The following is a 26246-nucleotide window of genomic DNA, read 5'->3' as shown; positions in this document are numbered from 1 at the left end:
ACAAGTACCCGTGTCGGCCGTGTCACACACGAGTACCCGACTTCAAGAAACATAGCCTTCTAATATGGTAACAAATAATAATAGAACTTTGTGAAGAAGATGTACGTTTGGAGGTAGACAAACATTACCATTGCCATCAACATGAGACTTCCCTTACAAAATACCTATGTTGCTCAGACACGGATTGAGTGTCTACTTGGATACTGGTGTCCAAGTGTCAGATTCGGCTATTTTGTAGAAAGAAGACAAGTTTTTAGTTTAAAATGAAGTATCCAAGTGAAGTGTCGTATCGGACACAACACAACACCCAATTTTTGAGGTAAATGAAGGTGTCGGAGTAACATAGCAAAATACACTAAAAATCATTGCCACTTACGCCATTTATTATTGCTTACTAAACAGGCCATTAGGGTTCTAATCACTTGTATTTCCCATCACAATGCGCACTAAGCTCAGACTAAATTCTTAAGTACGAATGGTGGTATACACAAAAGGAACGAAGGCTGAGAAAAGGCATATGACCAAACTTATACCAAAATGGCTGAGTATACAAAACATCAAGGACAAGAGAAACCAAGCATCTATGCACTGAGAAAACTTTTAACAATCAGTTTTGGATATGACCTGTCTTACTGGTGGACCTCAAAAGTTACCGTTCCACTTAATGTCAGACTGTCAGTTCTCATGTAAATGCAGTTTCGCAACAAATCCTCATGTCACGTGTAATGAGTATGAGATGTCAAATTTGTGTATCCAGAAAAAAAGCAGAAATCGATCACATTACAATATTAGATAATTAAAACACGTATCATATTTGGAATTTTCAAGTCATTTCAAATAGTGGGTCACTACTAATAATGACTACATCGAATTCAAACAACATTTAAAAAAAAAGCCTCAGCAGGCTAACAGTTTGACACTTGCTAGTCTGCTACTGCATATATCCTACTGTTACTGGATTCTTGTGACTTGTAATGAGCAGAACCAAGTGAATTCATTCTAAGTACTACATGATACGATGTAAATTCATAATAAGTACAAGATGATACCAAAACCTCAAGTTTAAACAGCCCACATAATAATGACATGGACAACAGGGAATCAGAATTTTGTGCAAGCATTGAATTATACCAAATTAAACACTATCAATTAGTCCCAATCTGCTACATAATAGATTTATTTCATATAACTTACCTCATAAACTGTCATTTCTTTGTGTAATTGATCCTCGACAGTGGCTACTGATCTGTCCCCATCTTCATCACCCATGAGTAGTTCATCGTTACTACCCCCATGAAAACCGGCTCTGTTAGAATCAGCCCCTTCCAAAAGTGAAAATATGTGATCATTGGAATCTTCCCCCACCGATTCTGCAAGAACTCCCTGGAAGAAAGAAAAGAAAAGGGATATTAGCAACTTTTCAGTTCACTTTTATCTTTTGACCAAATATTATCTTACTGAACAACTTCTATTAATCCCGAATTCAGTCATGCAAAGATGTCATAATAAAAATAATAATAGTGTCATGCACAAGCATGCAAGACAAACTGAAATTTTGGCAATATGGCATGGACAGGAACCACTGTAAATATTTTGAGAAGAAGTCCATAGTACATGGTGCATATCATTAGAAGATATGATTTTAATTAAAAAAAGTGCCGATAACAGAAGACACAACCAATGCCAAGGATGACTATAAATAAAGGCAGAAAGATAGAATCAAATCAGACACTAGAAAGTAAACACTATGTAGATACTTGTAAGTTTTCTTTGAGATGTTTTGTCTTATGTTCCTAAGTATTGATTAATGTTTTCCCTCTATTCTCTTCTAATCTTAGCACTTTGCACTTTATGACTACTCACACACTCCACTTTGACTGTCATTTGTGATTTATACGTAAAGCAAAACATGGTCATGTGCTGTCTTGCTAGATTCATCTAAATATGTATTTCAGAATGTCAAAATTGTATAATCTTATTGATAATTAGATATATTAATGGTCAAAGTTATGCATTTGTAAACATGAAAGTCAAAATGTGTAGAATAATATAGAGCAACTGTAGTACAAACTTTTTCACATTATGCCTATTATGCGCTATTATGCGCTTCATATATTTAAAGCAACTACATCAGGTCCTTTTGATGACATCAAATTTCCAGTACATTATTCTATCGTTGTCTTTATTACTCTGAGAGTCCAGTCACTGAAGAATATATGCAAGAAATGAGAGAGTACAACAAATAGCCTGCCAGTGTAGTTTAGTATCATAAGAAAGTAGTAATACAAGCACAGATAAAAATTCTAGGAAATCATAAATTTAAACTATATAGATCTTTTGTGATGAAGGCCAGGGCAACATAACATCAGGGAAACGCAAATCACCCAGTAATTTTGTACCCTATCTTATGAGAATCTCTTACCTTGCTGACCCAAAAATTAATCCTTCGGTTGACTACGTCAATAGGAACCCCAATAGCAGTTGCTAGATCCTTCGATGTCCAACTAAGAGAAAAATACGGGAATGTGTTACGGGCTTACTGATAAAGCAAGTATAGAAGATATAACAGGCGCTTACCGGGTTTGGTCCTGAAATTGCATAATAATTGCTGCAAGAAGTGGAGAGACAGAAAACTGGATAACTTTATCTTCAAATTGTAATTCCAGCTAAAGAACAAAGATGAACAGAGTGAGAAGGCAAATATTGATAGAATAAAGAAAATTGGGGTTAGCATAAGCAGAAAACAACCACTAAGCATTAGAGCGGGGAAATCATACAGGGTGGTGAACTGAAACTGACAAACCTTTACAACACCAAGGTTCTTCTTCCATAAAAGCTTGCGAGGTGTTTTGATTTCATGAAACCTTTTTGCATAATCTGATAAAAGGTCATCCACTGACCGAGGTAAATTTACAGGCTCATCCTGCCATAATTTGTCATGCTGTGTTAAAAGCAAAAGAAAGGAGCAGGATGCTAAGCAATGCAATGTTATGGAAAAAAAGAAACCGAGGAAATAAGCATTTGCTCTTGGTGTGATATTTCAAGTGCACAAAATATACATTTTGCCAAGCTTCTGTCGACCTTCTAGGGTCCAATTCCAGAAGCAAAATCTTGGACCACTTGGTCAAACAGGTCAGTTTCGGAATCTCCTTTTCCCCTTTCCCAGAAACACATCCATACATCAACCAACTAGAAGTATACAGCTTAATGAAAATGTCCGCAAGAGGAAAACAGTTTTCCCCTTTTCACTGTCAGATTTCAAGGGACTACATTCGATGTCTCATTAGGATTCCATTCACTACCGAATTGTGTTAGAAGTAGTTGGTCTGTCAACAGGTTTCCCAGTCAAGCTTCTAAAAGAACAACCTATTAGCAGTTGCAGAGTAAGGCTATGTGCATCTACCAATTCATTCCGCACCTAGAAAGAGGACATAATTGTGGTACCCACCAGACATCATAACAGAAGAGCGCTCCTTAGGCCTTTCAAGGCTCTTGTCCTCTCCTCGCACCCTCACAGTCTGCAGCCAGCCAGACAGTCACCTTTACTTAATGCAGGCAGAATTGTAAATACATTGACCAGCTATTTGGTGTGGCTCTCTCCTCCAAAGTAGGATATGTATTTCCATTTAATGTAGAGGGCATTCACTGTACGTTCCCAGTGAGATACGACAATTTTCATTATTTCTTTATAGTCTCTGCTCTAACCTTATATTCAAACAAATATTTGTACATTATCATGTATGGGTTTAACTTTATATACTTTTAATGCTTACTTTTCTGGTCTAACCTTTCCTCCTTCCATAATTTCTTGACAGGTCCAATGCATTGAACCAAAGGCTGCCTATGTGGTCATCGGTCAAGTCCATAAGATAGAATCACAATGATGCCCTATTCTAATCTTTATTCCTTTTTTATGGTGAAAAGGACCTCCTATACCTCATTCATTTAAAAAAAAAAGAAGCATCTGTTAAAGCAAAGGAACTAATGTCCTCTATGATCTGTCCAGTTTCATCTCAGTTCTTTCATATGCAAAAGAAACCATTGAAGCAAAAAAGGATACCTGGATTGGAGGCCAGAAATTTGAAGATATTATTGTAGCATCAAGAGCATCTAGAGAAAATTCAGCTTTCCCCATTTCACCTCCTACAAGCAAATGTCAACCAATAAAAAATCTAATATGAACAATGCTACTCTCGAAAAAGAAAGAAATCTGCAAAGTACCTGCATGAGATGGCTTTGGTAAAGCTGCCTTTTTTATATTGGTATTAGTTCTCTTGGAATCAATCAGATCATTAAGCATTATCTCACACTTCTGCATGCTACTGTCCCCAAAATGTATCTGACCAAAAGGACAAAATAAACAAGACATCAACAATTTCACTGAAAAAATTGCAACTAAATTATTGGACAGTTATGTCCATCAATCACAATGAATATCTTTCATAGCATTATCAATAACATACAACCCCATACCTTTAGGAGTTCGAGAGTCCTTATCTCTGAGTCAATATCATAGTCAGATTTGTTCAGAAGCTTTTCAGCCAGCATAACACGATATTCATTAACTAGCTGATCCTTTGAGCCAATTATCCCAACAATCATCCCAAGTACGTCAACCTTCCTTCTGTTCCTACTTCCTTTTAAAGGGTCAGCCTCCACAGGATCGGGTTCCCAGCTGACACATAGACCAACACTGTAAACAGACACATACACACACATGCACAAACATAGACACACGCGCACCCAGAAGAAGAAGAAGAAGAAAAGATGAGGGACCAAGACGTGAATGACTATCTGCTTTATCTTTTCCATATCTAACATTGGAGTTTTCTCGCGAAGTTTTTAGAGAAAGCATGTATTAAATGGATGCAAAGGAAAAAGGATTTGTAGGGCCAGTGGTACAGTGGACTTGTAATCAAGATAGCAAAAACAAAGTAACAATACAACCATTGATTGTTCATAGCAATGTATTGCAATGGCATGATTTGTTTTTGAATCATAACTATGTATCTACCTCTTGTCCAAATGATTTGCATGAACCTAACGTTGTTATAGGACAGTAAATGCTAATGGGAGACATCAATTCTCTCAGCATTAATTTACTATCATAGAAAAATCACACACTTTCACCCGAACAAAATGTATTGCAATGGCATGATCGGGTCAAACGGGTCGGATCATAATCGGGTCAAGTTTCTGTTCGGGTGCGGGTTAATATCGGGTCCATGAGATTTCGGGTCATATCGGGTCTGGTTAAAACGGGTTTTCAATCTCGCAAATAATAAAACACATATAAGACTAATGAGAGTAAATTAAATAATTAATGGCCAGTGGCTAAATTATATATAATATTTCATAACAATATTTTCCTTAAATTTGTTTAAAAAGTAACTAATATGACAACTTTTCGGGTCAAATTCGGGTTGTGGTCATCGTTATCGGGTCAGGTAGATTCAGGTTCGGGTCATATTTTAATTCGGGTCGTTGTTTTCGGGTGAAAACGGGATTTGGGTCAACGGGTACGGGTCAATTTTGCCGGCTATAGGTGGGGGGAGGATCTCTATATGTATTTTGCTGAAAAAATTAAATATCAAAATCCAAATGCAAGTCCGCTGTTCACTTCAACTCAGGACAGTAGAGCAGGTTGATAGTTTGCATACTAAGAAGGCTGACATTTAATTGCTTTCTCACAGCTTATATCATATCTACTTTGTATGGGGGCCTTGGAATCAAGAAAATCAGAAACTAGATAGGTAATAACAAGTTTGAGTCCATCTTCTTCAAAACTAAAAGCATAATAGTCTTTGCAACGCCTCAACAAGATTCGGGAGGTTATTCTTTCCTGATTTCATTTTTCTCAATCAAGAGAAACAGCATATGGACAGGGAAAGTTATAAACTATAAGCATTTTCCATGAGGTTTCGTAACAAAGTCGAAACTTCTTTGCTTAAGGAAGGGATGTGTTTCCTGGCAGGAGAAAGACAAAAGCTACGGGAGTCAGATATGGTGAAGCATGTTCATAAAGGCCCATATCCATATAAGATGTGAAAACAATCAGACAAGATAGAAATGCCCCACCACCTAACCTTACAGTTGTCAAGTGGACAGATTATCAACTTTTAACAGTGAACATGGTTATCATGAATTCCTTTACATTATTAGGTCCATTGATGTCTTACCACATTCTCTAAATCATGCTATTGACTTCTAAACTGTTAGCACTCTATAAGTCAGCTGTTGCTATATTGCAGAAATTAATAGTCATAAAATCATGCTATTGACTTCTGATATGTAATATGTCATTGGCATGAAATCTAAACAACACATACCGACTATGCTGGGAAAACTTAGGCAGGAACATCCAACTCTAAGATGCACATACCGTTGAGCACTAAGCCATGCTTGCTTGTCATCAACATTAAAGTCATCATCAAGATCAATATTCTCTTGATTTTCCTCGTCTCTATTTAGTTCTTCAAGGAGACTATCTCCAGCCGAGCCAGATGCATTTCCACTACTTCCGTCAGTCATCATGGTTACAATGCATTTTATGGTGTCTTTCCTTCCTCTTAGATATTCTCGTATAGGCTCGCCAACAGCTTCAAGAAATATCCCAGCTGGGTCTATTGTCCTAAGTGCTTTGATAGTTGAAACATATTGGTGCAGTATATCATTAGTTGATGCACCCGCTGTAAGCAAGCGATATTTTAGGGCAGAGATGAAAGAATCAACTAATTTTGAATGTTGCCCAGTGTAATCAAGACACTGTTTCAAGTCTTCAATGGCTGGTGAGCTACAAGACCAAAAAGACATAAGCATGATTTCAATTAATGTATGACATAAGTTCAAGATTCCATGTATTGTATCTGGATCTCATAACATATAGACACCAAGGAAGTTATTGAAGAAAAATAGAGAAATACCTACTCAAACCAAAGCAGTTAGCATCACTGATATACTGCACGTATTTCTGAAGTACTTAAGATAATCATGAACAGCCATCCCTCTATATTTTACCAGCTTCTATTAACTCCTCCAACACTTAACCCCCTCCTGGCCTCCTCTCCTCTCCTCTCCTCTCTAGCATTTCTCCAAGCACATCAACTGCTAAAGTGAAAAGAAAAGGAAACAGAATGTCTCCTCATTGTAACCAACTAACCATCATCACAAAGAAAACCACTCTCTTTTTAGCACCACTCAACATTACATGAAAATATAATACTCCCTCCATTTTTTAATACTTGTGTATGGAAATGGCACAACCAAGGAAGAGGACAGAGAGTGAAAACATGGCCCATGTGATTTATAATAAAGTAATGGTTTCTTTGTATAAGAATTTACCCAGAAGAGAAATGTTGAAACCATTGTAAAACATCCAAAAAAGGAATATGATGTAAGTACTAAAAAACGGAGGAAGTAATAAATGAAACAAGCATCCCCTGATTCAGTGCCTCCATGTCTCTTACCCTCAAAAAGCAACATAAAGAAAGTTCCAATTCAATATATCATAAGCATTATCATCCAACTCCAAAAACAACCCCCTTCAATCCTCTATATAAGTGTCTCATCGCAGCTTCATTGACGGATTGACCACAAAAACCGCATCTAAGATTTTTCTCCCCGTCACATAAGCATACAAGCAATGCCAGAAGGTCACCCTTGACAACATCTCAGCGATAATTGATGAATTTCATTGTAAACCCAAGTGGGCCAACATCTTCTGCCTAAACATATGAAAGTTCCCTTCTATCTTTATCCTCCCTGAAAGGTCTCTCTAGCCAGGCATAGCAATGCCAGAAGGTCACCCTTGACAACATCTCAGCGATAATTGATGAATTTCATCGTAAACCCAGTGGGCCAACATCTTCTGCCTAAAAATATTAAAGTTCCCTTCTAATCTTTATCCTCCCTGAAAGGTCTCCCCAGCCACATGAGAAGGAATTGTGTTGGCTTGTCCCAATCCAAATTCTCAATCCTAGGCCTTTATATCAACTCCCAAGACATGTCACCATATCAACACAGAGTAATTGGTCATTGTCATGTAAATTATATATGCTACCAAAAAATTTCTTTAAATTAGACAATCAACAAAGATTTGTCCACCAAAGCGGCAAAAGACATACTATTCTTTGGCTTTGATAAAAGATGGACTATAAAAATAGCTGGCCCCTTAAACCATCGATGTCTCTTACTAATGAGAAGCATAAGGTTGTACAGATTCTCATTAGGAGTTTGAGATAAACCGACTCTCTACTACGGTACTACCACAGGGTCAAGCCTCATACATTCTACCTACCAAGGCAGAAGCTTCTGTAAAGGCTTTGAAATAATGTTTCATGCAGACGTCGCAAAAAAGAAAAACATGCATTACTATACCAGCACAAGAATATGACATCAAAGTATAAGAAATAGTCTAGCAAAGAAAAATGAATAAGGGACAGTGTAATAAGCTGTAAGGAAAATGAACACAAAAAAAAACAAACCTGTCTGGGTAATCGACTATTATATCAAAGAGTTTGGCTATCCTTAAATCTTGCAATGTTTCATAAGCAAAATACTCTAGCCGCAATTTCCATCTAATGAGACCTTCCGATGGAGTGTCCACACCAGGGTAGAACGAAGATGGATGTGAAGCCAAAGGTGACTTGAGACCGGAAGATGGGCTATTAGGACAGACAGAATCACCAAGATAAGTAAGGAGTGCATGCAAGAACTGGAATGGTACGGCCTGCAATCACACATTTCCATCAATTACTCCGTTCAATAGTATCGAACTTACATTAGATTTGACACCGCAGGAGGAGTCAAAGGAAAAGGCCATTTATAAATTGTTCTTTCTACATTCCGCTCAAAACAAGAGGAAGTGGGCACAACTAATCAATGAAATTTTGTCAACCTCATTTACTGCCACAATTTTCTTTTTCTCCTTTACTGTTAGCTAAAGGAACATTGAACATCTTCCAATTCCACCCATTAACCAAACAGAGGAAATTATAGTTCCCTTCTAATCCTTCCTTTCCACTCCCTTCCTTTACTTTACTTTACTTTCCTTTCCTTTACTATGGGATGAAGGAAACAAAAGCCATTAAAATATTAAAGCATTGAAATGAAGACACAATAGCTTACAATAAACTTCATTCACAAGATATAAGTTACTATAATATCTCATCATGAAGGCACTGAAATCCTAATTCCATAAAGCTCTTATGCAAACTCCTTGCATCAGAAGAATTTGAGGAAGGGCAAGGATGCTTGTATAAGTGAATATTTGCAACTTTGAATCCTCAATCAATCCTCACATAATATGCAGAGTACAAGTAATTCATAGGTAATCACAGCTTACGTCTCAGCTCTAGATTGACTTTTTTGTGATATGAACTCATTTTCTCTACATTTTCAAAATGAATCATGATTCCACACACGTTAATATATACATACGGAAAATTCCACATTCCAACACTAGCTACATAGGAATTGCAGGGATAAGCTCCTTGTGAAGAATAGCATTGAAGTAGACAGCATGTTCATTTGAACAAGAAATCTTACATGTGGAACTCCTGCCATCAGAATCTCATGCTGTCTCAACTATATTTCCATCAGTAGCCTCGGTAACTAGCTAAACATTAATTCCACAACCACTATGGTCATTTTGGATGCATCATTAATAATACGCTTAAGAAAGCTGCGGCCCAAATAGCCTTTATCTGCAGATTGGGTCAATGGTAGAAGAAGGGACCTCTACTAAGAGTATAAGACTCAGAATAGAGCCAGCAAGTCTTGCCATATTGTTTAATGCTAGAAGATATTGTTTAACATGGCCCAATGTAAGTTGATTTTAAGATGTCAATAATGGTTCAATGGTAGCCTATTTTGATGTTGACTAGACAGGCTGTCCACACAATGCTCGCTCAACTTTACTGGCTATGCTTTCTTCTTAGGCCCAAATCTCATCTTCTGGCATTTCATGAAGCCACCCATTATCTTGAAGTCGTCCATAAAAGCCGAGTACTGTACCATTGTTACACTGTCACTATTGACTCTTTTGGTACATAAACAGTGTGCCGAGTTGCCATATATCTTCGAGATCTTATTACTTTAGTGTGCGATAATATCAGCGTCATTACTCAGACTCAGAAAGTTGTATCTTGACAAGTACGTCCAAATGTCTGCTTCGGATATTGTATGTAAATTTCATGATGTTCGCCCAAAATAGAATGTCCATGTGACCGTAGCCATGCCGAAGTATCGAAGATCCAAACAAAAATTAAGGTAAAATGAAAGGTCCAAGTAACATAGTTGACAAGTAACCTTGTGCAATCCTGTTCCCGGTGATAGCTATAAGCACACACAGTTGAGTATCATTTTGTTCAGAAGCAAGTGCTCATGGTGACCCTATTTTGACTGCATTCTAGTTCTGACTGAACATCAACATGCAGATATCTTCACAAAAGGTTATCACAACAATCACTGTATCTTAGAACACCATTTGTCTTCTGTCCTCTTGAGCAGGTTAAGGGGGTTGCATTAGAGTAAAATTATATAGGGAGAAAAAAGGATTGTGTTTTGTACTGGTATAAACTTCCTCCACTTTTCAATTCCGTGGATATTTTCTCTGTGGTGATGGCACCCGGTGGGTGGTATTAATAGTAATGGAAAGGTCATGGTGGTGATCAACAGTTTTGGTGGTGCATTTACATGGTGCTGGCAGCGAGGTTAGTGGATGTGAGGGGCTGTGTTATTGGTCGTGGTGTCGATAGGCGTTGGGATCTAATTTCACTCTCCGGCTTTTTCCTTAATCTCATGGGAAGTTGTGGACTTATGGAACAAACACCCCTAACTCATTTTTATTTGATACAGCATTACCCCATAGGTTGCAACTAAATGAAGGATGAAGTAACAATGGCAATTGGCAGGAATCCTAGTTGAGGCTAGCATATTCAGTATGATTACTTTACATATTCAATATAATGATTAAATTAAATTCTACCAGATATTTGACAGAAACGACATTACGTTAACACCACATTTTGCAGCATATCTACCGCTCTTCTTTGAAATTTGTGCTGAATATCAAACCAGATCACTAACAGCAGGAATACAATTATGAAAAAAATACCTCAATCCACACTTTGACAGAGTCCAGTACAGAATTCCTATAATCATCACCAGCCAAATCTTGAACTTTGTCCTGCCAGTCAAACAAGAAACAAAATTCAAGGAACCCAAGAGTAGACAAAAATTATAATTAATGGAGCAGAACAAGATCTGAGGCTACATGGGGACGAAAATAACTTCATATATTGCAGAACATCAAAAATTATTTTGAAAGCATAAGCTAACCTAATCTCTGAAAAGAAACAAGCACAATGTATTATTATATCAAGAAATGATCAGCCTTTACATATTGACATATGTATAGAAAATGACTGCCTTTGATACGAAGTACATCTAAGGGATAAACCTCCGTGTGTACCCACTTAGAACAGTCAGAGCATCAATATTACTAGAAATTTAGAGGGACAAAACCAGTTGAGTATCAACTATTTCTGGTCATGACATCAACATCACCACAGTAAAAACTTCAAAGTCATAGAGCTAGTAGAGTAGTTGGTCTGGCCGCTGAACAATAAGCGTCTCTTATGGTGTGCTTGGATAGAAAAAGAGGAAGGAAAGGAAGGGGAGGGGAGATAAGGGGAGGGGATGGAAGGGAAGGACAGGGGAAGAAAGAGTGATGAGTTTTCCTTCCAAATTATTTCATTGTTGGAGAGATTTGTTTCTCACAAAATTTGAAGGACTTCATCCCTACATTTCCATCCCTCCAATTCCCTTCCCTCCTCATTTGGTATCCAAATGGAGGAAAAATCCATCCCTCCATTTCCCTTCCCTTCCTCCATTTCCTTCAATCTGAAGAAGCTACTAGTCCCAACTAAAAATGCAGAATTGAGCAATACAATGATCCTAATCGATTGTGCCTTTTATCTTTTATGCTCAGTACGACTAATCATCTTCCAATAAAAGGACTTCGCCTTTATTGCTAGTCAATAGTCATACTAATTGATTAAATTCCTTTATTTTTATTTTTCTCTTTTTTCTTTTTTGGTCACTGTGGCTGTCCGTGTAATCCTACTCAATAGTCAATATATATAATAGAAAGATTGACAGTAAGCAATATTTGCAACATAAAATAATCCATTTCGTAGACATAGTACGATGGGGTGTGCTGCGATATATTCCGCCATATCAAGAGCACAATCACTCACCATGGCTAGGTAAGAAATTGTAATTATAACATTTATTCTGAAAATAGTCTTTTAAAACCTTGCAAAGTAGGCTGCGTACTTTCAGAAGTCAAAACAGTTGCAAAAGACTAATGTGCAATAATTATTACTTTTATATAGCCCCTAAATCATTTGAAATTCCAAGAATATGATCATATTATGATCTGTATGTCTTTCTCAAAATCCGCGGAACCTTAACTCCGCTTCCAAGATATGATCAAAATCATTCAATCAAATTTTTCTTATATTCTATAGAAAAAGAATTTAGCGATAGCACCATAAGTTGATGATAGATACAAGCATAGTGGACAACTAATGCTTGTTCTTGTAGTGACAAAAGCTCACCTTCAATAGCATAAAGATAGCAGAAGCATATGCATCCTCAGTCATTGAAGTAAATCCAAGGCTTCTCAAGTCTTGAACCACCTTTCCAATGTTCTTGACTAATAAACTGTTCTCTGATAGTTTCTTCCGATTATAGTGTTCGTCAATATCCATCTCACCAACCTCAGAGATCGAGTTGCGTTTCCCATCCACATCCATCTCTTTGTCGTGAAGTTCTTCCTCACAGCCTCCATCCATAACAGTACTTAGCTCTTCCAGTCTTCTCTTAAAATACTGGTGCAAGATTGCTTCGAGGTTACATGCATGAGACACCAAGAAAAGAAATCAGCAATATACGAGATGATGGATCATAATTATAGCCTTCTAAGAAAACCAGAAACTTGGCACTTGGGACACCCAGGTCCAAAGATATGTAAAGCGTTATTATGTAATAACCTAAGTAATGCAACAAGATACTTGGTGTAAAATACAGAATACAGGTATAGAAACATAGATCGCGATGGTGAATTCTCGTTTTATCAATACACACGTACAGAAACCTAAATTTGCTAAGCATTTCATCATTCACAGAAGAATATGCACCAGTTAGTCAGCAAATATCAGCTGAGGGAAGTGTGTGAGAACAAGCACATTATTGTCTCCCACTATCCCCAACCCTGATCAGGGGAAAAGGAGTTAATAACAATCCTCCTAGTGCAGAATTGAGAATTTAAGTGCTCTAGTTTTGCATATTATTCAGCAAATAAAGCATTTGCATCATCAAGCAAATAGGTTCCAAATTCTACATAATTAGTTGATTCATCTCCTCACTGAATACAGAGTTTTGGAGTTACAAAAATAACAAGAGCACTAATTGTGCACATTAGATTGTACTTGTTGACGAAAAAATCCATTGACAATTTTTAAACTATATGGGTATTACCAAGAATATGATACAAGTTGATGAAACAAGCAACTGTTGATCTTTGAAAACCAGTAATTGACCATCTCAAGCAACTAATATGTTTAAAAGGCTCCACTTCAGCAGAGACCACATAGTTAATCTTGGCTATCATCGCATAACTATATCGTTGGTAATGTCATCAATTAAGTGTCCCTAATCCAAAAGCGCATTAAACAGCAGATATCTTCATGAGTTGAATGACAGGCAAAACATACCAGGAAACTGACGTGGAAGAGACGCCATGAGTACTGAAGACACCATTAGCTGGTATTTAGAAAGAAGATAGACTCTTGCTGTATCTGAATTATCTTTGTTGGCCAATATACTATCCCTGTGGGATTGCAAACTATGAATAAGCATTAACAAAGATCTCTCCTGGCGTTGCTTTACCAATGTTATTTCTTTCAAAGCTTTGTACAGCACTTCCTCTAATCCACTCTCTTCATTCTGCCCCCACAAGAATAAGGTGAATTGACTTTACATTAAGATCATAGATAAGCAACAAACAGAGTTAAGCTTGTTAGATGGAATAGTGAGAGATAGAGACAAACATAATGCACACAGATTTCTGCAATCTAAGCATCTTCACCAGATCCAATGAAAGCAATAGTTATGCAATAACATAATGTAACTTCTTCAATTCTTCATCAATATCCCGGACAGCACAGCAGAAAAAGGAACTTGGCATATAAAAAGTTCCATCCACAAGGACTTGATCACATGATGCATGAATCAAAACTCAGAAAAATACCCCACTAAAACCCATTACGCCACCTGCAAGCAATGATATCTATTTACCCAAGTGAAACAGCATAAATTTCAAAGCCAGCCTACTTGCTACAAATAACTTTGCCCTTTCCCCCCAAACAGCAAAAATAAATCAGATCTCAACAGGAAGATTAATTGCATCTCTGAGCTAAGGACAACGCAGAGCTAGTAGGTCTGAATTGGTGACAGAATGCAATGATTGCTTTATGAATTATGATTAAAGAAAATCATATACAAATAAGAACAGTCCAGAAATATACATAACATCTTTCACAAGACTAGACCAAATCAAAGTAGTATTCAGGCAATCAGATTTGCATCCAGTTACTCCAGCCTATAGCTGCAAGATTATAAAGCAATAAGAAGTTTAAGAATAAATTGAATCTAACTGGCTAATATATATTAAAGTAGAATTAACAAATTAGAGATCATAAGCTTATCAGTGTAACAACTCAGTACAAAGTCCAAACCAACGAAGTTATATTCACTTCCCTTGGACTCTTGGAGTATTTGAACTATCCTTTATGAATATTCAAGTTCTTACAGTAGGCAGCATAAATTATACAAAAAGCTCTGACATACATACCATCAACACTGAACCATCAAAGTAAGCATCAAAATGCCGCCAGAATCCTGAAGCACCACTTGTCTCAAAAGCTACCTGCAATATAACATTATTTTACTAGAATAGTTATCCTTATAAAATTGAATTGCACTAAATAAGAAATTGAGGCAGAAAGACACTATCCTCATTTTCTAAGGTCATACTATATTATTTAGTAGGATTCTTTAGTAAACTTTGTAAATCATACAAGTAGATTTTCAGCTAATATACTTTCATTATTTTAACTCTTTACTCCCTCTATCAAAGTTTCATTGCTGCACTTTCCTCTTCCCACTTTATTTTTTGGTAAGCTATATCTCACTACTTTTTCCTCTACAATTGGGGCCAACAGATTGCACACCTACCCAACTACGATTTTCTCTCTACTTTCTTTTAGCATCCTTAAAAGCGTACAAAATGCCAGTGGTTGCAATGAGACTGGGACACAGAGACTATAATTTCATCAATACATATAAAATGACTATTTAGAAAAAGTCAACCTTGGAAAGTGGTATGCTGTAAAGAAGTCAACACCTCGTGATTAAGCTTCTTTTAGCACACTTAACTTAGAACAATGTATTAAAAAGGATAAAAGACCTTAAAGTGAAAATTTTAAAAAGACTATAAGAGATATCAACTTTGGGATCCCTTGAACGCTTGAAGTGCTTCAGCTTCAGAGGGGAAACTATGAAGTTTGGTTACAATAATTTATTGAACTTTTATCAATAAAGAATTTTATGTTTATGATGGTTTTTCCTCTATATGGTATGGTATAACTTCTAAGTACTACCACAAGACTAGTCATTGGAAGAAGAACTTCCCTAAGTATCTGGAGGACAAGAAGAAGGGTGCTTCTACTTCAGGTATATATGTTATAGAGGTTAACTTAGCTAATTCTGCTTATTGAGTATTTGATATTGCTTGGGGATCCCACATTATTTATTATGTGCATAGACTAAGAAGAAGTAAGGCTTTAAGCGTTGGCAATGGAGCAAGAGTTGTTCCTTTAACGGTGTGAGATTATAGTCTACTTTTGCCTTCTGGTTTAGAAGAATAAACTAATCATATGAGGCCATACATCATAGCATCCAATTGAAAGACAAAACAAGCCCATATCGGGCTCATGATAGCCAGGCACAAGGAAAGGGAAAAGGGTTCTTGTTGTGTGTTAATTAAACCTAATCTCCTACATTATAAAAGGTTATAATACTAGGACTTAGGCACTTAAGGTAGATTAGTAATTCTGAGGCAAAAAGAGAGAAAAGAAAACCTTAATTCCTTCTTGAAATCGGTCCCATGCCCTAAAAAGCAAGAAAGTGAACTTTTCAACTGCTTCCCTCCTAGCAAACAACGTAGGTATTCAATTGGTGTTAGTGGACCAAGTAGACAAAAGAATTGTAGCTCTTTGATCTCAAGTACTAGCACATATGTGGAAATCACGCTACAAAGGTTGTACTTTCTATTCCAGATTATTTGATTCGTGTTTCTATTATGTTTGCAATCCTATGATACATATTTAGGAAATAGTTTCCTGGAACTCCGCTATATAAATCTACAACTTTTTAGAGCTCAAACTACAGTCTCTGTCACAAAGCTAGTCTTATTCATTCACAGTCTCTGTCACAAAGCTAGTCTTATTCATTCACCGGCTTCAATCCTAAAAGCCCTCTAGATTACAAAGAAAAATTGCTTAGCAACATCTGTCCTGGTAAATATCGAGTATCAATATCAACGTCTCAAAGAACAAAACAGCATGACAGAATTTCAATAAGTTGCACTACAATACATGAATACTCCCTGCATTTATAAAATATCATAAAACCACTACAAATTTCCTGAAATGACAGCAATTGTACAATTGTAACTTCCTTACACTATCACCCTCCCAAAAACCCTAACTCTTGCTTGCAATAACCTTAATAACCGCAGAACTAAGTGAAAAAAGAAAAACAGGAAAAAAATATCAAAACTAGTACCTCAAGAGATTGAAAGAAGTGGTCTTGGACGAGAGAATGAAGATTATGGTTACAGAGAGAATGCACATACGAAATGAACTCATCTTCAACAGAAATTTCAACATTGTCGCTTAAAAGTGCGTCAGTGATAGAGCAGAAACAGTTCCAGCTTTCCAGAATCTCGTCAATTGAATCGGATGTGAGAGAATCTAGGGCTCCCAGATTGCAATCGAATCGTAAAACCGACTCCATTTTTATGGATTCTGCGTGAATTTTGGAGTGAATTGATTGAGTTTTGTTTGTGAAGGAGAAATTAAGGTTTAGGGTTTAAGGTGTGCTTTTGAAAGTTGATGATTAAATAGTTTTCTCAACTTGTGAATTCCGGGGTCGGAACTCGGAAAGATGGGGATATGCCGAAATTCTTGTTTTAAAAGGTTTGCCGCCACTTCTACTTCTGCAAACAAACAAGTTGATTCCCTTACCCTTTCCAGAATACCCTTAAGTAATTAAATGCGGATCTTTCAATAAAAAAAAAAATAGAGTGTTGTAATATACTTGTATGTAAACACACTCAAGTGACTCAACAAATAAAACGGTGTTGTATTTACCGTTTAAGATTAGACATTTTATTGCTTTAACTATACTAATATGATATATCACAACAATTCGAGGGAGAATACAACTATAATAGCATGTTCTTCTAATCTTGCTTAAATTTCTCTGTATTACAACATTTTATCAGCACAAGTTCGTTCTACTATCAAAACTCAAAAGATAGGTCTTTTTAATTGCGACTATTTTTTTCAAATCAGCAATGTCATGCGATCAATACTGTATTTAAATCATGGTAGATAGCAGCGAGAAAAATGATAACATTATTTGTGGTAGAGTTGTGGTGCATAACACTGAATGACGTTGATAAGAGAGAGAAGAAAGAGAAGAAAGAGAAAAGGAATCATATTTCTTTGTCATTGAACATCTATTTATTTTCTTGAATTTGTGCATTAATTAGCATAAGTATTGAGCTTGAATCGCAAACGCTTTTGGTTTTTTTTTAAAAAAATCGCTATATTTCATGTTTACTCAAAATATGACAAAAGAATGTTTTATATTGTCACGTTTGTTGTTTCTAATATCATCCACCACTCAAAAGTCAAAAAGTACAATTATTTTAATAAAATTAAACGATTATGAACCTATTTGCACTCTTATTCTAAACAACCCTATGGGTTAAAACTTTGAGAGCGACAAATCGCGAGAAACCATTTTATTAAGCTAAATCAAGTTCCACCAAAAATGTCACACTTTGGGAAAAAGAATCCATACAAACACGCTCATCATTAAAATTAACCTTCCATCTCGCAACTACGTGAGCAACGGTATTCCCTGCTCTCCTAACATGACTACACCGAAACTCCTCAAAACCTTCACTACGCGTGATAACATCAGAGATTAAAGAAAAAAAAGGAGCGTAGCCTAACTCCTTACACCGCACGACCGAGACGATATTCAACGTCGTCTCCTTCCAACCACACCTTTTGGAACCCCAGCCTTCGAGCCATCATTACTCCAAAGCGAGCTGCGGCAATCTTGGCCTCCCACGCCACATTCATTCTTGTTGTAGCAGCCATCAAAAGTCTTCCATGGCTGTCACGAATGACAGCACCCAAGCCCACCACTTTATGAACCCCAACGTACGCATCCACATTTACTCTGACCCAACCCGTACTTGGCTTGCTCCAGTCAACACACGAAGGTGTTGTGTCATTCACCCTGACCGGACTGCGTGTATTCACGGCATACTCGCATCAATCCATCACCATCTTGCAAAAACCCTCAGCAATGTGGACATGAGAAGGTGGAGAAGTCTCAAATAGTTCTTTATTTCGATATGTCCATGCTGCCCACGCAAGAGTAACAAATATTCTCGAGTCAAAAAGTACATTTATTTTGATGAAATTAAACGATTATGAACCTATTTGCACTCTTATCTAAACGACCATATGGGTTAAAACTTAAAACACAACCAATGGTTGTCCTATTTTTTTGGTAATTAATTATTTTATTACTTCCTCACTCTTCCACCTTTCCCCACCACATTTTTTCTCTCCTCCCATTCCTTCTTTGCTCCACTTTTTCTTCGTCCATCATGAGGAGCTCGACATCAATTTTTTGACTAAATTTTTTCTCTCTCCTAAGAAAATTTAGGGTTCGGATCCGAGTCTAAATAATGTAGACTCGGACCTACCCAAACCCGAAGGTAAGTTAATATTGTTGTCTTTTACATTTGAAAAAAACTGATTGATATTCCTCAAATTCCTTACCTTAAACATTCATACTTGAGTAGTACAGTCTACCGCCATTCCTCCACCGCCGTGCCACCACCTCTATTTCGGTCACCAGACTCACCGTTGTTCCTCCACCTCTGTTTTTAGGTGAATTTCTGCAGGGTTTTTCTATTCAATCACTTCTTCTACTTTTTGTAGTAGATTTGTGCAATTTCAATCAACTTTAAACTTCAGTGATGAATTATTGTTGTGTTTTTTCGAATTGAGGTCTTAAAAACTTTTATTATTTGGCCACTTTTGCTGTTTGTTTTCTAATTGAATTTATACTTTTCGATTATAAGTTACAATTCTTAAATGCTTACTTTAGAATTTCAAACTTCTTAGATTTTTGCTGTCTTAATTTTCAAATTTTACCCTGAGTTTGTGAAATTTAGTGATATTTTGTGTAACTTAGTGCTAGACTACTGATGAAATGATATTGGTATGTTCTGCAAGAATTCAGTATTTGTGTTTTTTTTTTTTTTTTGTTTATTCATTGAAGTTCAAATACTTGAACATTTACTCCTATTACAAAATTTACACTGTTCATTTGGGTTTTAGCTGAGATTGATTATAGTTTTATGCTGTGTTCATAATTGTATTAGCTAAATGGGGAAATTAATTGTTGATAATCTGGATAGTTTATGGATGCATATGATGTTGTGTTAGTAAAAATATTTCTATTGGATAATTACTATTATTTCAAGATTGCTTTTTTATGGAAAGATGTTGCAAGTTTATCTGGTGGAGTTTGCTTATTTTGCCATTAAATGTGTGCAGAAGAGATGGCTTTACAAAATGCCCTAGTTCTGTTGTTCCCCAATTCTGGTAGCTTTTTATCAAGCCCACAACAAAAGAGAACCTTTGTTCCAGTTATTAGGATGGAGTGCAGATCTCACCTTTCTTCGTCGAATCTTCGTGCTCTTTCTCTACTGGTTTGTTTTGTCATTATGTTTGCAGGGTTTTAATGTAGTCAAACTTGGACCATTCTTAATGTTATCATGCTTATGGGATGACCAGCGCTGTGATTTCAGAAAATGGAGATGTGGAAGTGCCAGAAATGCGGAGAAAGTGAAGTTTGATGATGAGGATGGTCCCATGGATGAAGAAGAGAGGCGTGAGTGGAGGAAAAAGATATGGGAAGTCATTGATAAGAACCCAGATGTTCAAGAAGAGCTTGATCCTGAGGAGAAGCAGAAGAAGATGCAGAAGCTTTTAGCTGAGTATCCCCTTGTTGTGGAGGAGGAAGATCCTGATTGGCCTGAGGATGCTGATGGACGGGGCTTTAGTTTGGATCAATTTTTTAATAAGATTACCATCAAGAATGTGAAGAAAGATGATGATGATGATGAGAATTATGATAGTGACAAGGAAATTGTGTGGCAGGATGATGATTACCTTCGCCCAATTAAAAACATTACCACTTCAGAATGGGAGGAGACGGTGTTCAAGGATATCAGTCCTCTAATTATTTTAGTGCACAACCGCTATAAAAGGTGACTTTTCATCTTTTTTTCCTCATTAAAAATGCCATTACTCAAAACAACTAGTAGAACAGCAGCAGTTGTATGTGGAATAATTGTGTTAACTAAGAAGTACTAGATCTTTTTAGTGTTATCTAACTTTTCTTTCTTTCTGCTCTTGATAACTTGGTGATTTGTTGATGTGTTTACTGGTTGTTTTGTTTGTTGTCATAGAATGCAAGATTGAAAACCCTCAATGTCATACCAATGCATGTTTTGCATATGATAGGGCCTTAAGTTAACTCATAAATTATGTAGCTTACGACGGCGTAAAAGATTTGTTCAAATATTTCGAGAGATAGGTTTTAACTCATGATTGCAACCATAGTTAGGATGCAGCTTTCCTTTTCTTTCATCTCTAAAGAGACACGTAGCTAAAACTGGCTTTGCATAATCTTAAGTCTTCACGGTTGCCTTCTGTATGGATATATACTTGAGATTGCTGGTATGCTCTTATGGGGATGGGGACTTACATGGAATGGGAGATATAGTTTCTGGAAGTATTTGTTAAGGACTTGAATTTTCTATCTTAAAATTGAGATGACTCCATATGAAGCATGCCCTAAATAAGAATGGGATACAAATTCAATTGTCAAATAAGTAAACCTTCTAGCTCTAAACTCTAGCCTGCTTTCCCTTTATCTGAACATCTATATCTTTTCAGACCAAAAGAGAATGAAAGATGTCGAGATGAATTGGAGAAAGCTGTAAATATTATCTGGAACTGCAGGCTACCATCGCCTAGGGTCAGCCCTCTGTCTCTTATGCTCGTCATCTTCAATATAGTATGCTTTTTCTATTAATGCAGATCTGACAACCTTGTTTTCAAATTCCAGTGTGTAGCAATAGATGCAGTTGTTGATTGTGATTTAGTTTCTGCTTTAAAGGTGTCCATCTTCCCAGAGCTCATCTTCACAAAAGCTGGGAAGATATTATATCGTGAGAAAGGTGATCCTATTCTTTTCCAAAGACCTTTATTTTCTCGCAGTTCCTTACTGAGCTCCTTTCCCTTGGCAGTGACAATCTGTTTTGCTAACTTTTTGTGGGTCTCACAGTTATAAGACCAGCCGATGAGTTATCTAAGATCATGGCATTCTTTTACTATGGTGCGGCAAAGCCACCTTTCTTCAACATTATGGAAAACATTGATGAAGCAATTCCATCAGCTCCAATGAGCAATGAATCTTAGTGAGAAACACTGCTATTCAGGTAAGATAGAGGATCCTCTAGTTTCTTACTTGTATAGTACACACTGATGTCAAACTTGTTAATTAAGATGCATAGCTGCATATACAATTCTGTACTCATAGCAATGTGATATCTTTTACATTTTCCTCCTTTAGTCCTTATGCAGTTATGCCTTTGGAGTTTGAACATGTAATTAGATATGCTACTTAGATGCTGCATTTTTTGTGACTTCTGTTGTCTGTCTCTGCTATTTGTGGTAATTACACGTGCTGCCCAGTGATACCTAATTCTCTAAATGCCCCGCGAATTGCGAATTGAGAAAAGCGAATTATGGTCGGTTTTGGTTCATTTTTGGCCCATTTTGGGAGAATTGGCGAATTCAAAAGGCGAATTAGATAGCGAATTAGGTAACATTGGTACTGCTGCCACTGTTATTTTTGGTAACCACTTATCACTGTAGATGAATCAACTGCATAGTTGGTGCTCTAATTGGATGAACACTTATCTGCAATGGCAGATCCTGCCATATGTTATGGGTGGAACCGGAGCAACTGTCTTTAATGATTCTTCACGACTTCACCTATGCTGTATATGATGTGATTATTTAAATGCCTTGGATTCTGAACTTTTAGTTTGGTTAAACATGTCCTAGACTCTAATTACTCTAGGTCACCTTATGTTATTGCCATACTGTATGATGGATCTATGGTGTTTATTAGTGTTAAAATTTGCTGTAATTCATGTAAATCACGCCATTGTCTTGAATGATTTTTCACGACTTCACCTATGCCGTATATGATGTGATTATTTAGATGTCTTGGATTCTGAACTTTTAGTTTGGTTAAACATGTCCTAGACTTTGATTACTCCATGTCACCTTCTGTTATTGCCATACTATTGTGACTTTGTGTCTTTCAAATTGGTTAAGAACCAATAATCTACAATGAATGAACGCAATTATGATATCTGATTATCGCAGGAAACAAAGTGTACCCTTGTAATTAGAGGTCATTGTGATGGGAAGCTAGGTAGAGAATATCTCCTTTTGTACTGGTTGCATCATTTTTATGATAATATTTTTATTTTTTTTGTAGTTTTCATTAAACGTTGTCGGTTATTTGAATCTTTGAAGATGTAAATTGGAAAAATATGGATAATTTTTGTAAATATCTCTATATCATTGACATCGAAGTTTTGGGATATTATCTTTTTTTTGAGCTTTGGCACAAGGCAAGGGAATTTGCCCTTTCTGAGTTTCCGTTAAGGAAGGCGAGGGCGCGCAGCTGCCCCATTTGAGCCATATTAAAAGCAGCGACCTCAAAAATTATCCCCTATTGATCGAGGGTGAATTTTAGACCAAAGAGGCTTCACTAACCATTTCAAATGCAATTATAGTGCTCGATAAATTGTACGACACATAACAACTCGCCCATGTAACTAACTAGTATCATTTGAAACTTACATGTAGTGGGAGCTTGGTCTTTCTCTCTTATTACTTGTTTGTAGCTTTCATTAGCTTATAATCAGCTTCTTCAAAGGGTCATTTGTAGCTTTTAACTCGCTGAAAAAATTGCGGCAACTCCCTCCCCTCCAAAAAGAGAAAAAAAGCCTCCTTTTGCTCACGTCTCGTGTTATACTTCCCTCTATTATCCTCTCATGCTAATTTTAATGACGGTCAAGAATCAAGGTTGACCTAGTTGGTTGGAGGTCCTTTTTCGACTTTTGTAACAAAGTTTGATTCTTGCCTATTATAATGTTGGATTCCCATTTTCCTTCCCACTTGCAATATACTCAAAAAAGATCTCAATGGCTATCATCAACAGTGATGTTGATGGTAGGCCTCTTGATAAGATTTAAAGGTTAAATTCTTTTTACCTTTCATTTGTAACTTTTAAGATAATAGTCTCTATATCTTCTATATAGCAAGTGTGTGCGAGTCTTTTACCCATTTCTATAGGTTTATACTATTTGGTAAGTTGAGATAGATTTAAGTTATCTTATTCAATTACATTGTTTTGTCATGTTTTAATTTGTAGAACATTGAATTATCCAACCGATACAAAGATGATTTTAATACTAGCTCTGATTGGATCATTAGACACATCCTCCTGTTCTATAACGAGGATGATTATCATAGAATTCAATTGAAAAGGTTTTTATGGGCTCCATGGTCCTCCACAGGAATTATAAGGTATTTAGGAATGCTACTCCAAGTCTTTCAAATATTATTACTCCATCCATGCAGCGAATGAAAGGAAAATACCTCAATTCTATTTCCTTTCTAAAGGTAGGTATTGGCGTCAAAAGGGCACGTTCACTAGTTTATTTCCTTTTCCACATAGTAATGTAAGAGCGAAAAAAGCTCGCTTTAGTTATTTACTTTCAGCTTGTGTCTTGTAGACTTTTATGCAAATTTTTCCGATGTCAAAAAAAATATTTTTTGTTTCTCAACCTCAGATTTCTTCATCCTCCAGAATTTGACAACAGTTTCCCACCAGGTTTTGTTGGTGTTTAACCCGGCAATTGCAAAACTGAACCCGAGCCTCATCTTCATATAACTCCAGATAGATGCTGCTTGGTTTAAGCACACAACAATAGCGAGGTTTGCTTGGACTTTGGAGGAGGTGATTATGATTTATGGGGTTGTAACTTGGGCTCACACAACAACTTGAGATGGTTATAATCGTTACAGATTGTGCTAATCTTATTACTCCTTTACAGGTGCATCTATCAGCTACAATCTCTGTCAAATGGACTCTTCTTCAAATTATAAGTGTAGCTAGGACTTTAGATTCCTGCTTCCTTAGTGAATCGTAATTGGATTCTTTTATTACGTGTATCAGCCGTTTTAGGAGGACAAATATCTTCATATCATAATGGATGAGCGAATTATTGGGACGAGCTAGATTTGAACAAAGCTTGTATTTTGACAAAGCAATGTGCTGAAACTTGTCCAGATTCACTTTTACCATTAGTTGTGTTTATTTCTCGGTTGTCAAAAGAAAGAATATACAAAGAAATATATAACCATAAAAAAACTGGTCTCAAATCCCGAAACATGTCTTATAACTTCAATGAATCATGTTGCATTACAATCATTTTTCCACTCAATTAACCTTTCATAATCTTGACTTGATAATTAATTACAACTCAGCTTGTACAATAGTATTGAAAAAGAAAGAAACGAATTTATACAATTGGGACTAAATCAAACTTATACTATTACAACATCATATAAGCATTTGATCAAACCAGTTTTCAGTTTCATCAACATAAAAAATAACCACAATAAATAAAAAGTAACCATCTCTTTACCTAGTGATCTTTTTTAATTTTCGACTAATAATCGATGATCAAACTATGTTAGATCGTTCGACACAAGACTTTTTGTACTACTATTACCCTTTTAACATGAATAACAAAGACAAATTGAATTACACAGCACCCGTAAAGCAAGAGAACATCCTATGACTCCTATATCTCTTAATTATCTGCTTAGGAGGTGAGCTAACCTTACCAACATGATCATTTACCTCACCATGATAATAGTTGATTCCATACTCACCGGCAGATGACGACCGTCGTCGATGGCCGTCTCGTCGTTCGTCGTCGTTAAACTTGTCACGTGTCTCTATATGATGGGCGTACAACATGTCATCTTGATCATGATCATAGAAATCAGCTATGTGGTAAGTTTGAGCAACTCCCATAGAAAGACACTTGTATTTCCTACGAATCTTGTTTTTCTTGATGGCCTTAAATAACATAGGAATTAAACCCTCCATATTATGATATGATTTGAGAATAATAATGTGTGTAATTATTATTGATGAATAGCTGTATATATAGTAAAAAAGATCCTAATAATGTAAGGAATGCTAATTCTTAAAGGATAATTAAATCTAAACCATAAACAGATATGAATTATATTTCCTAATGAAACTCTACTTCCGAACAAAAAACAAAGTTAAAGGGATTATATTAAGGCTGCTGTGCTTTTTAAGGTTAATGAGTTTGATGAGGTTCCAATTGGTTTCTTAGCTATTTCTTCCATTATAAGGTCGTTTTTATTGACTTGAATGTTATGCTAAGAGATTACTATTGAGTTTTATATATTCATTATATATTTGAGTTGAAAGTCTTGCCATCTAATTAAAAATTACACAATGATTGATTTGGAATATATCATATTCGAAACTGTTGGCAGAATTATCAATTAGCCAAGTAACCCAATGATTTTGCATTAACACAATTGGCTACGTTATAAAAAGACTAGTTTAGCTGCACGCAATGCGTGCGATAACGTGTGATAATA

General features: G+C 36.3%; 3 protein-coding genes across 11 annotated transcripts; 1 reads left to right on the top strand and 2 right to left on the bottom strand.

Moving 5' to 3' along the window:
- Positions 1 to 1161: 1161 nt before the first annotated feature.
- Positions 1162 to 17333, bottom strand: LOC104897874 (anaphase-promoting complex subunit 2). The gene is made up of 14 exons (XM_057395500.1): positions 16915 to 17333; positions 14921 to 14995; positions 13782 to 14013; positions 12624 to 12910; positions 11117 to 11188; positions 8484 to 8728; positions 6383 to 6793; positions 4474 to 4675; positions 4222 to 4339; positions 4061 to 4143; positions 2804 to 2923; positions 2578 to 2666; positions 2423 to 2504; positions 1162 to 1383 (listed from the first exon to the last, which is right to left on the bottom strand). The coding sequence occupies exons 1-14, from the start codon at positions 17143 to 17145 to the stop codon at positions 1177 to 1179; spliced, it is 2454 nt and encodes an 817-aa protein (XP_057251483.1). The 5' UTR covers positions 17146 to 17333; the 3' UTR covers positions 1162 to 1176.
- Positions 17334 to 19169: 1836 nt separating this feature from the next.
- LOC104897873 (hypothetical protein) lies at positions 19170 to 24915 on the top strand. 9 transcript variants are annotated; one of them, XR_790706.3, is made up of 8 exons: positions 19170 to 19328; positions 20001 to 20155; positions 20241 to 20716; positions 21408 to 21489; positions 21580 to 21691; positions 21799 to 21952; positions 24430 to 24555; positions 24653 to 24915. XR_790706.3 is itself a non-coding variant. In XM_010684831.3 (7 exons), exons 2-6 carry the CDS (start codon positions 20006 to 20008, stop codon positions 21930 to 21932), a joined length of 954 nt encoding a protein of 317 aa, XP_010683133.1. In that variant the 5' UTR covers positions 19170 to 19328; positions 20001 to 20005; the 3' UTR covers positions 21933 to 21952; positions 24430 to 24915. The 9 variants fall into 9 exon arrangements, 6 of the variants coding, with proteins under 6 accessions (XP_010683133.1, XP_048502450.1, XP_048502451.1 ...); XR_007275257.1 differs by having other exon boundaries at positions 24430 to 24573; XR_007275256.1 differs by adding an exon at positions 24113 to 24218 and having other exon boundaries at positions 24430 to 24915.
- Positions 24916 to 25365: 450 nt separating this feature from the next.
- Positions 25366 to 25716, bottom strand: LOC104897871 (hypothetical protein). The gene has a single exon (XM_048646350.1). It carries the CDS (start codon positions 25714 to 25716, stop codon positions 25366 to 25368), a length of 351 nt encoding a protein of 116 aa, XP_048502307.1.
- Between the last annotated feature and the right edge of the window lie 530 nt (positions 25717 to 26246).

The sequence above is a fragment of the Beta vulgaris genome, chromosome 6 (assembly GCF_026745355.1).
Source record: "Beta vulgaris subsp. vulgaris cultivar EL10 chromosome 6, EL10.2, whole genome shotgun sequence".
NCBI classification, from domain to species: Eukaryota; Viridiplantae; Streptophyta; class Magnoliopsida; order Caryophyllales; family Amaranthaceae; genus Beta; species Beta vulgaris.
The sequence above is the reverse complement of the archived record's forward strand: the minus strand, read 5'-3'. Positions and strand labels throughout refer to the sequence as shown.

Coding starts and splice junctions, on each gene's coding strand:
- LOC104897873 (XM_010684831.3), top strand. CDS start 20,006: ATGGCTTTACAAAATGCCCTAGTTCTGTTGTTCCCCAATTCTGGTAGC. Junction 20,717..21,407: donor GTGCACAACCGCTATAAAAG/GTGACTTTTCAT, acceptor ATATCTTTTCAG/ACCAAAAGAGAATGAAAGAT. Junction 21,692..21,798: donor GATATTATATCGTGAGAAAG/GTGATCCTATTC, acceptor TGGGTCTCACAG/TTATAAGACCAGCCGATGAG.
- LOC104897871 (XM_048646350.1), bottom strand. CDS start 25,716: ATGGAGGGTTTAATTCCTATGTTATTTAAGGCCATCAAGAAAAACAAG.
- LOC104897874 (XM_057395500.1), bottom strand. CDS start 17,145: ATGGAGTCGGTTTTACGATTCGATTGCAATCTGGGAGCCCTAGATTCT. Junction 8,729..11,116: donor CTGTCAAAGTGTGGATTGAG/GTATTTTTTTCA, acceptor GTGTGATTGCAG/GCCGTACCATTCCAGTTCTT. Junction 2,667..2,803: donor AGAACCTTGGTGTTGTAAAG/GTTTGTCAGTTT, acceptor TTTGTTCTTTAG/CTGGAATTACAATTTGAAGA.